The following is a 15,737-nucleotide window of genomic DNA, read 5'->3' on the forward strand; positions in this document are numbered from 1 at the left end:
AATCGGTCGAGTAGTTCCTGAGATATGGTTTTTGACCCATAAGTGGGCGACACCACGCCTATTTTCCAATTTGTAAAAAAATCTGAATGCAGCTTCCATCTGCCATTTCTTATGTGAAATTAAGTATTTGTGACGTTTTGCGTTAGTGAGTTAACCCACTTTTAGTAATTTTCAACCTAACCTTTGTATGGGAGGTGGGCGTGGTTATTATCCGATTTCTATCATTTAATTTTTACTCAAGTTACAGCTTGCACAGACGGACGGACGGACAGACATCCGGATTTCAAATCTACTCGTCACCCTGATCACTTTGGTATATATCATCGGACCATGACTACATCTAACTCTTTTAGTTTTAGGTGTTACAAACAACCGTTATGTGAACAAAACTATAATACTCTCTTTAGCAACTTTTGTTGCGAGAGTATAAAAATATACGAAAATATATCAGTGCAACGGATAACTTGAGTAAAAATTGAGATATCGTGACGAAACTTGGTACAAATGTTCCTTGGGACCGTGAGAGGATTACTTTCGAAAATGGGCAAAATCGGACCGCGGCCATGCCCACAAACTGGTGAAAAAAATATGCCATAAATAAAGTTATATAAGTAAAATTTGGAACAAAGGATCGCACTTGTAAGGGGCATATTTGGATGTAATTTTTTTGGGGAAGTGGGCGTGGCGCTGCCCCCAAATAGGTTTTTTGTATATATTTCGCAAACAAATAAAGCTATATTATTTCTTTTAGCCACTAAAATCAAAGAAATCGGATAACAACCATGCCCACCTCCAATACAAATGTTACGTTGACAATGACTAAAAGTGCGTTAACTCACTAACGAAAAACGTCAGAAACACTAAATTACCGTAGAAATAGCAGATCGGAGCTGCACTCAGATTTTTTACAAAATGAAAAATGGGCGTGGCATCGCCCACTTATGGGTCAAAAGCCATATCTTAGGAACTACCCGACCGATTTTACTGAAATTCGGTACATAGCACTTTCCCTGATCACACGGACGATTAGGAACCAATGAAGTTAGCGGAATAAAACTTTACACAAATACTATATTTCAGCCGTGACATTACTTGTGGAAAAATTGTCAAAATCGGACCATGACTTTCAAACCCCTGATATCGAAAGAGAAGAACTCAGTGCCTAAAGGTAATGTTTCACCGAAAATAAATCTCTCAGAAATTTTAATGTAATTCAGAGGAAATTTTTTTCTTATAACTGTTTGTCTCTGTTAAAATTGGGTTATAACTTCCAATAGATCCCAAATACCTAATTATAGGTAATATAAAATTAAGTGAGCGCATAGTCTTCGATTCGATATTGTATCTTGGTGGTCAAAACGAATGAAACCGTTTCAGGAATTACCTCAGTCCCCATATACTATTTATGATGATTTTCGTAATTCTATTGGTCTTCATGCCGAATATATGGGTCGAATTGTGTTATCTTTATAAAATTACATCAATAAATTGCGAGAGTATAAAATGTTCGGTTGCAAACGAATTTAGCCTTCCCTTACTTGTTTTGTAATGTTTTTTTTTCATATTTATTGTTATTAATAAGTATTTTTGTTATTAATATGAAATAAATGTGATATCACTCTAAAATAAAAAATAGTAGTTCGAAAAGTATAAAATGTTCGGTTGCAAACGAAATTAGCCTTTCCTTACTTCTTATTAGTTTATTTTGTTCTGTTTTGCAATTATTAATTACTTAATTAAAACATTTGGTTAGTTAGAGAAATATGTTTTAATACTTTCTAATGACAAATTTAATTTGAAACCAAGTTAATTAAACATGCGATAGAGTCCAATTTGTATAAAATGCAATATAAATGTTGACGTTCACATAGGTACTAGTTCATGTCCAGAGGGCTTTATTAGTTGTATTGGAGTGCGGAAAATAATTATTCGAAAATTTGAAATTTTGCTCAGCAGAAATGAGAACCTTTCTGAGTTTGGCGCTGCTTTCGGTTATTGGTGCAAGTCGAACTCTACCTCCACTAGATCCACCAATGGAAGATCCTGAACTGAATCCCGACTTAACAGTGTCACAACGCAGTGGTATGAGAGATTCAAATCGACCTTGGCTTCTCTACTATGAATTTATAAGTGAATTTGGTAAATGAACTTATGTATGTTTGTGTCTTCAGTTTAACTAATGAAGAGTTTGCATTTAGGGAATGATCGAAAAGCTTTTATAAAAGGTGCAATGAAGATCGTGGAAGACGTTTCATGCCTACGTTTTGTAGAGGTATGCGATCGCCAGCGATCTTTACTCGATATAACGAAAAACAGATGTGAATTAACAGCAGTAACTACGGGTACCAGGACAACATTAATAGTACCGGATAATTTTGGTTGTCATAATACCAGATCTCTAATGAGAACTTTATTTACTGCACTCGACATTGTTCATGAGTCCCTAAGTTTTCGCCCTTTTATTACTAAATATGTCATTGGAAATATTTTGCCGGGTTTTGCATATCCTTTTACAAATTACAGTAAGGATATAGTTGAAGATTTTGGTGTAGAATACGATAACGGTAGTATTATGCATTCTCCGGCTACTTATAACGCGGACAGCGGTGAAGAGACTATAGTGTCGTTGAAAAAAATACCGATCGTTTTAATGGACCAGGTTGGAACTTTAAGCAAGTCCAATATAATCAGTTTGAATAAAAAGTATAATTGCAGTATGGATTAGAAAGCTAAGGTCGGCGGGGAAATGTATATAACGATGTATATACATATGTACTAATATATCTAGTGTAACCCTTTATAAATCATATTATTTTTTCCGATGTTACTAAATTCAATTTCGCAATTAGTAACCATGGGAACTATGAATATATGTACTATTTTTATCAATATTTATAATAAAGTTTAAACTCATAATTTCAACATTTGCAAAAGTCACTTAACTTAATAATTACAATAGTGTATGTAGGTAAGTATAGCCAATGATTAATTAATTAATCAAAATCGGTTTTTATATATCGATCTCAAAGAACTTTTAGAAATGTTGCTATCGCGATTTGCTGTGGTATCCTTTCTCCCTCTCTCTCTCTGAGATTCATTGCGATCTTGGTAACGGATAAGTATTATAGCATTTAACAAGTAAGGAAAGGCTAAGTTCGGGTGCAACGGAACACTTTATACTCTCGCAATTTATTGAAGAAATTTAACCAATACATATATGCGGAATAATGCTCACCGTATTTTTGAAAACCCTATAATTAGGTATATGGGAGCTATACTCTTTGAAAAACCTACAATGAGGTATATGGAAATGTTATGACCCGATTTTAATAATTTTCGGAACAGAGACACACTATTAGAAGAAAACAATTTTCTCTGAATTAAATTGAGATATCTGAGAGATTTACCCATATTTTCGGTTAAAATTTATCCTTAGGCGCTGAGTTCAACATGTTCGATATCTGGGGCCTTGAATAGTTATGGTCCGTTTTCGACAATTTTTTCACAAGTGAAGCCAGAGATGATATGCACTAATTGTGTAAAGTTTTATTCCGTTATCTTCATTGGTTCCTTATGTTTACATTATAAAGTGAAGGAATAAGATGGATTTCAAAATTGAGTTATAAGGAAAGTAGTAGTAGTTGTGAACCGATTTCGATTCGATTTTTCGATTTTTTTCCGTGGTATCAAGGTGCCAAGAAAATATTATATACCGAATTTCATTCGAATCGGTCGAGTAGTTCCTCATATATGGTTTTTGACACATAAGCGATGCAACACCCATTTTCCATTTTGTAAAAAAATCTGAGTACAGATACCTTCTGCTATTTCTTCTGCAAAATTTAGTGTTTCTGACGTTTTTCGTTAGTGAGTTAACTCACCTTTAGTAATTTTCAACCCAACCTTTGTATTGGAGGTGGGCGTGGTTATTATCCGATTTCAACTATTTTCATGGTGTGTGGTGGGGTATGTAAGAGAACTGACTGCAGAAAGTTTGGTTTATATAGCTTTATTAGTTTGCGAGTTAAATACAAATAACCGATTTGTGGGCGGGGCCACGCCCACTTCCCCAAAAAAATTACATGCAAATATGCCCCATCCTAGTGCGATCCTGTATTCCAAATTTTACTTTTATATCTTCATTTATGGCTTAGTTATGACACTTTATGTGTTTTTGGTTTTCACCATTTTGTGGGCGTGGCAATGGTCCGATTCTGCCCATTTTCGAACTTGATCTTCTTATGGTGCCAAGGAATATTTGTGCAAGTTTCGTCAAGATATCTTAATTTTTACTCAAGTTACAGCTTGCACAGACGGACAGACGGACAGACGGACAGACGGACGGACGGACAGACATCCGGATTTCAAATCTACTCGTCACCCTGATCACTTTGGTATATATGACTCTACATCTAACTCTTTTAGTTTTGGGTGTTACAAACAACCGTTATATGAACAAAACTATAATACTCTCTAGCAATTTTGTTGCTATCAAATTTGTTGAGAGAGTATAAATATATACTTTGAATAAGTAAATACTACAAATGCATATAAAAAAGTAAAAAAATAATCAGTTTCCATCCTTATGAAGCGATTTGAAAGATTAAGTTAAGTATCAAGCTCCACTTAGGAAAAATGTGATATCTTCATAATAAATAAAGAGACTCTCGAAATTTATTTACTTAATTTTATTAATATAACACATAATTTGACCCACATATCGGGATAAAGTCCAATGAAAGAGGTAGAAGTTATGACCCGATTTCACTAATTTTTGGCACGGAGACATATTATTAGAACCAAAATATTTCCTCTGAATTTCTTCAAAATATCTCAGAGACTTACTTATATTTTTCGTTAAAAAATTATTAGAAGCACTGTGGTCATCTTGTTCGATATATGAGGCCTTGAAAACTTATGAAGGAGAAGGGCGATGCCACACTACAAAATGCAGTATTTGTGCAAAGTTCTGTTCTGATATCTTCACTTGTGCTTCCTTTATATATTATAAATTAAATGATTCCGACCGAATTCAAAGTTCTGGTAAAAGGGAAGTAGGCGTGGTTGTGACCGATTTTCATAACATATCATTGGGATGCCAAGAAAATTTCGTGAACCGAATTTCACCGCGATTGGTTGAGTAGTTTCGAAGATACGGTTTTTGACCCATGCACAGACGGACGGACAGACAGACATCCAGAGTTAAACTCCATTCGTCACCCTGATCCCTTTGATATATAGAACTCTATATCTAACTCTATTATATTCTCTTTGAAGCTTGTTGCGAGATTATAAAAAGGAGACAGATACCGCTGTGCAAGAAATCGTGTGGTGACCACGCCGTCTAGCCATGTACCAGTATTGCCCAAAACACAGTAATTTCCTAACGAAAAAGCTACTTAAATACTACTACTGTTTTGTAAGAATGTTTGTTGTTTATTATTGTCAAGAGTATTTCATTTCCAATGAACAGATTTTACTACAAAATTAATGGTCAATTAATATCTAAATCGAACTACAGATATGCAAAAAAGGGCTATTGAGGCGCATATATATCTATTATATTATTTTCACGACCAAATAAAGAAAGACAAAAAATCAATTTTTTTTTCTAAAATTAGTTGCCTTTTGAAAAATTAAATTCTACAGTGTCTGAATAAATTTGCTTTTATTAGAAATAAAGCTAGAACATCATAAATTGATATAAATAATAGAAACTATTTGTGGATTTATTTTTTCTTTCAATAAAAAGAGCTTTAAATAAAATATTTGTTATGGCATAAGTCAAAGTGGTTCACGCACAAGGGAAGAAGACACAACTGTTACCGCAATATAGCTGAGAAAAATTGTTTGCTTTATAGTCAACCTTGCTGGCAGCAGCGACAGCAGAAACAACAAGAAAAAAAATCTCTCCATATAAAATGAGACACTTAATGTTATCACGATAGCAAGTGGCATACAGCAAGATTTCCACGGACGCCATATATATATTTTATATGTGTATGTGTGGCTGTGAAAAAAACGTCAGCATCACGCATATATGTATATAAATATATGTGTGTGTGTGTGTATGCAGCAAAGATTAATGCTTATTTGAGTGTTTGTGTTGGGACATTAAGTCAAGGTGCTACAATGAAGTAGTTCAACATTGACTGAATAATGCATCAATTGTTGTTGTAAGCTAATGCTTATGAGCTGCCATCAAGGTCTTCTAGCGGTGACACACACACACATTCTACATGCATACGAGTATGTGTACACACACCGGCGCACAAACAATCAACAGCATGTCACCAACTACTGCCACAACTAATATGTTGCAATAACAACAACAAATGACAGTGAAGCACGCATATAATGTGACAGTCATTATTACGCACATTAGCGGGGACAACGGAAATGTGCTCGGTTGTTGCTAAAGCGAGAAGTTGCCAGCCGGTTAAAGCGTAAAACATCAAGCGCTGCTTACCAACAATGGCAACAACAACAATATTCGCACTTGCGTCACCCCTGCCCTTGTCACGCTTGACATTTCTATTATAGTAATTTTGCTGTCGCCTTTTCCGCACTGCATTACAAATATTATGAACACATTTTGTTGCTTAACACTGAAAACGTGTCCTTAATACAAATTATTATGCGACATGTTGTCGGTTTTCGCCTCACACTCTCACGCTCCCTAACTATTTTTAGTGGGATAAATGAAGCGAGCGAGTTATTGTCGATGCGCGCGGCGAATTGTTGGCATTATACACAGAAAGGGTGCTAGAATTAGTTGTAAACAACGGTATATTAGCTGTGCGGGATTAGCGTATCTATAAACGCACGCATATATTCATATTTGTATGTAAATAAGCATCAGACGCTCATAAAAAAGTTTTTTATTGCAAAATAGTTTCTAAAGTTCGGTTGATTTAATGAGCTGGAAAGGCATTCGCTATAAAGTAGATAAGCCTAAACAAAACAAAGTTCTAAAGTAAAGTAATTTTTATCTTATACGAGGGCTGCTATATATATTTCTGACCTAATAATGAAAATAGGAATATTTATCAACGACAATGGTTTTATTGTTTTTCAAAATATTCTCCATCAAGATTTATACACTTTTGCATGCGCTCAAACTAATTTTCGAATCACTTTTTTTGAGCCTTTTTTTTGAGCAATTGTCAAATTGTGCGGGATCCAACGAGAACAAACCTTTTTTACGGCCAGGTGTTCATGCAATATGGAATGTATGCTGGTGGGAGAAATGCATAGGCATGCCTCTATCTGAAGGTATGTTACATGACGGTCTTGCATTATCAGTTCACGTACGGCATCAATGTTTTTGGACGACCTTCACGGAATTCGTCTTTAAGCGAGCGTCGGACACGATTGAATTCGTTGTACCAGTTTTTCACAGTGCTATAGGATGGTGCTTCATAGCCATACAAAGATTTTAGTTCATCGATGCACTCTTGTCGCGATAATCCACGTCGAAAGTTGTGAAAAATGATCGCAGGAAAATGTTCACAAGTTAATTCCATTTTTTGGCCGAGATGAATTTTTTAATTCCCTGTAAATAAAACAATTCACGATTAAATGACAAAACGTTCTGAGTGATGTTATGCTAAAAAATGTCAAACTTTCCAATGGAAATGTCAGATTGCACCTGGCAACACTTAGTGTTGCCTAGGCCAGAAATATATATAGCAGCCGTCGTATGATAATAATTTTAAACAAAGCAAAAATATATTTGTTACCTGGAGACATTCCTATATCCTGAATATTACTGAAAAAAAATAAATAATTCATTAGAAATTGATTATGTTATATATGTTATATATGTTGAGTAGTTTGATGGTTCACTGTAGGACTAATTCGCAATATTATTTCACAATGATATTGATGCTTTCCTCGGGATCCGGGAGTTGTGTCGCTTATGATAGTTTTCGAAATACATAGTATAGCTAAGGTCTGTGCGTCAGTCCGTGCACGCGAGGTAAAATTGAGATATCTTGATCAAACTAGGTACACATGATTCTTGGATCCATAAGAAGGTTAAATTCGGTGATGTGCGAAATCGGACCATTACCACGCTCACAAAATGGCGAAAACCGAAAACCATAACGTAATCATAAATAAAGTTGTAAAAGTAAAATTTGGTACAAAGGATCGCACTAGGAAGAGGCATATTTGAATATATATTTTTTTGGAAAGTGATCGTGGACCTGCCCCCTACTAAGTTGTACATATCTTGTAAACTAATAAGGATATATCAAGGAAGCTCTCTAGAGCCGTTTCCTTTAGGTACTTCCTTATACAGTCTAAAAATCGAGGAAATCGGATTATAACTACGCTCACCTCCCATACAAACGTTATATTGAAAACTACTATGTAAAAATGCTTTAATTCGTTAAGGAAAAACATTAGAGAACTTAAATTCATGGTAAAGATGGTACAGAGGGCTGCACTCAAATTGGTATACAAAATTTTAAATGGGCGTGGCTCTGCCCACTTATGGGTCAAAAACCATATCTCCGAAACTAGTCGATCAATCTCAATGAGATTCGGTTTATAATATCTTCCTAGCTTCCCAATAATATAATAAGATAATATGCCAATTCGGTTTACATCCACACCTACTTATACTCCAGAACTTTGAGTTCGATCTGAATAGTTTACATAACAATATACACTTTGTACAAATACTGGATTTATAGTGTGGCATCGCCCTTCTAAAAATCATTGAAATTGACAATGGACTTTATACCATATATATGACGAATGTGTGGGTCAAAGTGTGTGTTATATTAATAAAATTAAATAATTAAATGCGAGAGCATAAAATGTTCAGTTACGCCCGAACTTAGTCCTTCCTTACTTGTGTTAAATATTTCCTTATGTACGATGACAGATGACATTTATGAAAATTTCTCGTTGAGGTTGTTTTCTTTATTAAATAGTCACAGAAGTGCCCACCTCGGAATACCAAAGTCATCCCAATGGCGACATTACGTACTCGGAAACTTTGAGGACAGTCGATTCAATGAAACTCTTTGCATTCACATAGTCGAATTTCAACGCATCTTGGCTTACATAAACGGTCTCTCTAACAGAAAGGCAACTAAAAATCTATTTGTGATTTAGATTGGGGTCTTCGGTGATGGATTATCGTAAGGTTGGTTCACTTTTTGGCGTGGACGTTGGAAACACTATACTAAATGTAACCAGGTAGGTATTTTAGTTAAAATTGAGACTTAAAGAATTATTATTATTTTTCTACGCAATCTAAAACATTGAATCTTACTACATATGTATACTTTCATAACATTAAGCGAATTTTCTAAGGATTACAATGAATAACTCCAAAAGTATCAATAGACGTCTATGAAAAATAGAGATATATTTATTTTAAATTTATTTTTCAAATAACTCATAACTGAATTGCTTAAAAATATGCTACACATATTTCATAATTACAGTTTCCACTAAAACTGTTTGTGCACTTAAATTTCTAAGAAAGATTCTATATTAAATACACTTTCTCTAAAAGCCAAATTAACTTTCAGCACAACAATAAAGCAGAAATCTTTTCTAGTAAGTAAATGCAAATACTTGAATTGAAATTATGGTTTGTTTATTAAGATTTATCGCTGGCACTTAGCAAAAGTTTAAAATTTCTCAAATTTATTTGGATATGCAGATAATATATGTATGCTAATAATTTATGCTTTGAAAACAATTTAATTTCTAAGTATTATACTAATATTAGGACCCAAACATTGGTGATTTTTTATTATATTAAGATATATATTATATTAAATTATGTTAACAGAACAGATGACGCATGTCTGATTAAACATTCACAACTTCCACCGGGATTGCATCGAGAAATTATCTACCCACACCCAGAGGGAGCAAAGAAAGCGACGATGTATCAATGCAGCCATCAACACTGAATGTACTAAGACGTCATCGAAAATCCCACTCAAACGCGCATTGAGGCCAGTACGATTCTTATTATACGAGTAATATACTGGAAACCAGGAATACATTAATCTCACAAAGAAATGGTGACAGTATGTATTCTGTCATCTCAGTTGGTAAGAGTAAAATCTTGAGTGCTGCACTCATTTCAATCTCAATAAATACTAGCAGGTCTGCAAGTATATTCATTACATGGTGCTATAAATTCGGTAGTACAGGTTGAGTTGCGACGAGCTCCTGATTTATGCCCGAACGTGGCTCGAAACGTAAGGCCTTCACCTCATATAAGCCATTCGCTTGGCTTCTTCATTTGCATAGATAACCACGGGATTCATATAGGGAAGCTATAAATCTGAATACACCACAAAAACCCCAAAAGAAAAAACAGTACGAAAAACACACAAAAAACAAAGAACGCCAAGAAGAGGAATACGATCCGGTTTCCTGTAGGACCAGCAGTATACCCAATACTAGCTTTCACATATAATATTACTGTGCTCGTTCTCTCTATCTATCCCTGAGATGCATTCTGATTATGTATTGAGGCTCTTCTGGAAACGAATAAGGATTATCTGAATTCTTCACATATTCAGTTCTCCCATATAGTATTAAGCAATTACGAACTCCACACGTGAAACAATTTCGTGGCGCTCCTTTCAAAGGTACACAATGGTTACAAATTATGTTAACTATGTTGAGAACACCGAAGATAAGACAATTAAGAGAAAAATTCTCATTCGCTGACCGTAGGAAGCTGATTAAGTTGTCCGCGTAAGCTCATTAAGTATATGAAATGAAAGTGAAGACACACTACGTCCGTGGATTGAATTGAAATGAACAAGTGAGAGCAATTAAAAATCCATTAATTTAAGCCGACCCATAAGGCTTGACTAACATACTTACATGATGATGTATACGATTGGAAGCGCGCCGGGAGATACTTTTCCTTCCAAAAGTGTGTGCAAACTCTTGAATACACGAACACAGGAAACCGTTTCGACTCGCACACACACGCAAAGTTTCGCAAAGTTCATGAGCAAACGGAAACGAAATGAATTTAACAAAGTATTAATGGCAGCTCGTCCTTGCATTCTGATCGCATATTTAAAAGACACGACAATTCTCTATGTAGTTTTCATGAAATTGGTTATTAATTCATATTAAAGTGAAATAATCTATATATATAAAATTAAGTGGAAAAACTTCCTGTTCGCATACTCCTGCTAGACGGCTTACCCGATTTCAATGAAATTTTCAGGGGTGATTGGGGTCTGTGTGGAGGGTATGTATGTGATTGGCGTTGCAACCGTTTAGCCGGTTATAGCCGAATCGACAGTACGCCACCTCTCTCTCTCCTTCGCAGTTCGGCGCCAGTTGGAGATCCCAAGTGTAACCAGGTCGCTCTCCACCTGGTCCCTCCAACGGAGTGGAGGCCTTCCCCTTCCTCGGCTTCCTCCGGCGGGTACTGCATCGAACACTTTCAGGGCTGGAGTGTTTTCGTCCATTCGGACAACATGACCTAGCCAGCGTAGCCGCTGTCTTTTTATTCGCTGAACTATGTCAATGTCGTCGTATAACTCGTACAGCTCATCGTTCCATCGTCTGCGGTATTCGCCGTTGCCAATGTTCTGAGGACCATAAATCTTGCGCAAAATCTTCCTCTCGAAAACTCCTAGTGTCGTCTCATCTGATGTTGACATCGTCCAAGCTTCTGCACCGTAAAGCAGGACGGGAATGATAAGCGACTTGTAGAGCTTGATTTTGGTTCGTCGAGAGAGGACTTTACTGTTCAATTGCCTACTCAGTCCAAAGTAGCACTTGTTGGCAAGAGTTATTCTGCGCTGGATTTCGAGGCTGACATTGTTCGTGTTGTTGATGCTGGTTCCCAGGTATACGAAATTATCTACGACCTCGAAGTTATGACTGTCAACAGTGACGTGGGAGCCAAGACGCGAATGCGCCGACTGTTTGTTTGATGACAGGAGATATTTCGTCTTGTCCTCATTCACCTCCAGACCCATTCGCTTCGCCTCCTTATCCATGCGGGAAAAAGCAGAACAAACGGCGCGGTTATTGCTTCCGATGATATCAATATCATCGGCGTACGCCAGGAGCTGTACACTCTTGTAGAAGATTGTACCTTCTCGGTTTAGCTCTGCAGCTCTTATAATTTTTTCCAGCATCAGGTTAAAGAAGTCGCACGATAGTGAGTCACCTTGTCTGAAACCTCGTTTGGTATCGAACGGCTCGGAGAGGTCCTTCCCAATCATGACGGAGCTTTTGGTGTTGCTCAACGTCAATTTACACAGCCGTATTAGTTTTGCGGGGATACCAAATTCAGACATCGCGGCGTAAAGGCAACTCCTTTTCGTGCTGTCGAAAGCAGCTTTAAAATCGACAAAAAGGTGGTGTGTGTCGATCCTCTTTTCACGGGTCTTCTCCAAGATTTGGCGCATGGTGAATATCTGGTCAGTTGTCGATTTTCCAGGTCTAAAGCTTCGGCCCTTTCTTTTTTTGTCTGCAGATGCGTCTCGCTTCCCTCTTCAGCTCTCGGTATCTATCCCATCCCGCACGTGTTGTGGTCGTTTGCAACGTTGCGAGGTAGGCAGTCTGTTTTCTCTCCGCTGCGAGACGGCACTCCTCATCGTACCAGCTTGTTTTTTGTCGTTGCCGAAAACCAATTGTTTCGGCTGCAGCGGTACGCAGTGAGTTTGAGATGCCGTTCCACAGTTCCCTTATACCGAGATGCTGATGAGTGCTCTCAGAGAGCAGGAGTGCAAGTCGAGTAGAGTATTTCGTGGCTGTCTGTTGCGATTGCAGCTTTTCGACGTCGAACCTTCCTTGTGTTTGTTGACGGGCATTCTTTGCTGCACAGAGGCGGGTGCGTATCTTCGCTGCGCTGTGTGGAGGGTGCACATAAGAAATTTCATGTGTGTATCATTGCACGTTTTGCAAAAAAAAAAAAAAAAAAAAAAAAACCTTGATACTTCCCGACCAAACAAATTTTCATAAAATAATGTTTTGCCGCCAATTTCAAATGCCTTTTACTAATAAACAGAAACAACTGGCGGATGTTTACAATTAATAAAAAAAAAACATTGACATCGCATGTTGTATCAAAAAAAAATTTAAACGTGATTAACATTCTGCGTACAACACAAAGCAAGTGAGTATTGTTGTTGTTTCGTATGTGATGCCATGCGGTTCGATTGTCGCTTGAAAATGCGCGGTGTGTGTAAAAAAAAAGGATGTCAACATTGTGTGTTTTTTCCAGATTTAATTCCATCGATTTGCTACATTTATTCGAACCAATTTGGTGTTTTTCTGCTGACCGTGCAACACACACAAAGCAAGTGAGTATTGTTATTGTTTCGTAAGTGCTTCCAAGCGGTTTGCAAATGCACTGTTGGTGGGTCTCATTGCATATGAGTGTGTGGGTAAAATAGATAGTTTAAGATGTAGTTTTAGGTTAATTTTTCCATTTTTAGTTATGTACTTCAAATATGAATACTCTAGAAAATGCCTTGACTACGCCAACGTAATACGGTTGGCAGGCATACGAGTCATTCACGTCGAATGTCAATATCAAGAAGAAATCAAAGCAAAGAGCAACGTGCTCAAGTGAATGCCCGAGGTAGAGCGGTGTACAGAGAGCGGCGTGCACAGATTAGAGCTGAATTCGCCGACAATCAACGGCCAAATTACCGTCAAGGCCGAGTTCCGCTCCGCCTTCGCGATCAAATGGAACATGTTGGCTATCACTACGATCCTGACTGCGACTACAGCCTGCATGGTGCCATTGGAGCAATGGATATTATTTGCACGCATTGCAATGCAGCGAAGTTTCGAGGAGAAACAACAGGCATGTGCTGCTCCAGTGGCAAAATGAAACTGCCTGCATTGGAACCGCCACCAGAACCATTACATTCCTTGCTCACTGGAGAATCGCCGACGTCTAAGCATTTCTTGCAGAACATACAAGCATACAATTCATGCTTTCAAATGACTTCTTTTGGTGCCACAAAGATCATTAGAGATCCATTTATGCCGACGTTCAAGGTGACTACTTTGCATGGCATTCCCAGTGAAACATTTGACATTTTTATTCTACACATTCAGGGACAAATATATCATCCAGCAGGCTCGCTCATACCATTTGCCGATGCTGACTATCAATTTTTGCAAATATATTTCATCGGTAATGAAAGTGATCAACTAAATCAACGATGTGAAATTTGCGACCGGCACAAGGCGAGAAATCGTACTAAATTTGCAAAGATTTCTACATGAACACAAAGAATTGATTCGATTGTTCAAAATCGCATTGGACCGCATGCCGTCTGATAACCATCGAATCGTCATCAGAGCAGACAAAATGCCGATGGGGCAGCATGCCAGACGATTCAACGCACCAAAAATCGATGAGGTGGCAATCGTCATTGTTGGCGAACAGTTTGAATCGCGAGATATTGTACTGCACCGTAGAAACGAACAACTTCAGCGTGTTTCCGAGCTACACCGTAGTTATGATGCATTACAGTATCCGATATTATTCTGGAGAGGATATGACGGCTATCACATCAATATGCGATTGATAAATCCAACTACTGGTAAAAAAGTACAATTTCTGAGAAGAAATGTTACTTATGATTCAATATTTTGTGTATTGGTCATTTATAGGCCAAGAAACACCGAAAAAACTCAAAACTTGCGTTCTGAAGAATACATCCATTTGAGAGATGCCGTAATGAATGATGCAAATGTGAATAGCATTGGACGTCTGACAATATTGCCAGCCACATACATCGGCAGTCCGCGCCATATGCACGAGTATGCGCAAGATGCGATGTCGTATGTGCGACATTACGGCAGACCGGATCTGTTCATAACGTTCACGTGCAATCCCAAGTGGAATGACATCAAATGCCATTTGTTCCCCGGTCAATCAACAACTGATCGTCACGACTTAACAGCACGTGTATTCAGGGAAAAGCAAAAAGCAATAATGGATTTAATTGTGAAACTTCGTGTTTTTGGAGAAGTTCGATGCTGGATGTACTCGATCGAATGGCAGAAAAGAGGATTACCGCATGCACACATCTTGATTTGGTTAATTAGCAAAATCCGACCAGATCAGATTGATGGCTAACAAAAAGTCATTAGAAGCTTTCAATAGAACAATGCAAGATTTACGCCAAAAGCAATAACTTTTTAGCGGAGCATTAGTCTTATTATCTGGCGATTTTCGGCAAACTTTGCCAGTCATTCCCCGATCAACTCCTGCCGACGAAATAAACGCATGTTTAAAATCGTCAGTTTTGTGGAGACGTGTTCAAAGGCTGACTCTTACCATCAACATGCGAGTCCAATTGCAAAACGATCGATCCGCAGCGGCGTTTTCGAAGCAGTTGTTGGACATTGGCGAAGGCAAAATACCAATCGATGATACCGGTTTGAACACATTGCCGAACAACTTTTGTACACTTTTACAATCGAAAGAAGAATTGATTGAAAGTGTATTTCCGAATATTGTTCAACAATATTTAAGTGAACGCAATATTGGCACCGAAAAATGTACACGTCAACGAAATCAATTTTGCCATTCAAGAAAAACTGCCAGGAGAACCTAAAACATATACATCGACTGATAGCGTTTTGAATCAAGATGAAATAGTCAGTTATCCAACTGAATTCTTGAATTCTTTGGATCCGCCCGGTCTTCCACCGCATAGTTTGGTCCTGAAAGTCGGTTCACCCATTATACTTCT

At 37.4% G+C, this 15,737-nt stretch overlaps 1 protein-coding gene across 1 annotated transcript; it reads left to right on the forward strand.

Annotated features, from left to right (window-relative positions):
• Window positions 1–1,849: 1,849 nt before the first annotated feature.
• On the forward strand, window positions 1,850–2,895 carry LOC105214737 (high choriolytic enzyme 1). The gene is made up of 2 exons (XM_011188320.3): window positions 1,850–2,139; window positions 2,199–2,895. Exons 1-2 carry the CDS (start codon window positions 1,959–1,961, stop codon window positions 2,723–2,725), a joined length of 708 nt encoding a protein of 235 aa, XP_011186622.2. The 5' UTR covers window positions 1,850–1,958; the 3' UTR covers window positions 2,726–2,895.
• Window positions 2,896–15,737: the final 12,842 nt, after the last annotated feature.

The sequence above is a fragment of the Zeugodacus cucurbitae genome, chromosome 3, assembly GCF_028554725.1.
Source record: "Zeugodacus cucurbitae isolate PBARC_wt_2022May chromosome 3, idZeuCucr1.2, whole genome shotgun sequence".
Lineage (NCBI taxonomy): Eukaryota > Metazoa > Arthropoda > Insecta > Diptera > Tephritidae > Zeugodacus > Zeugodacus cucurbitae.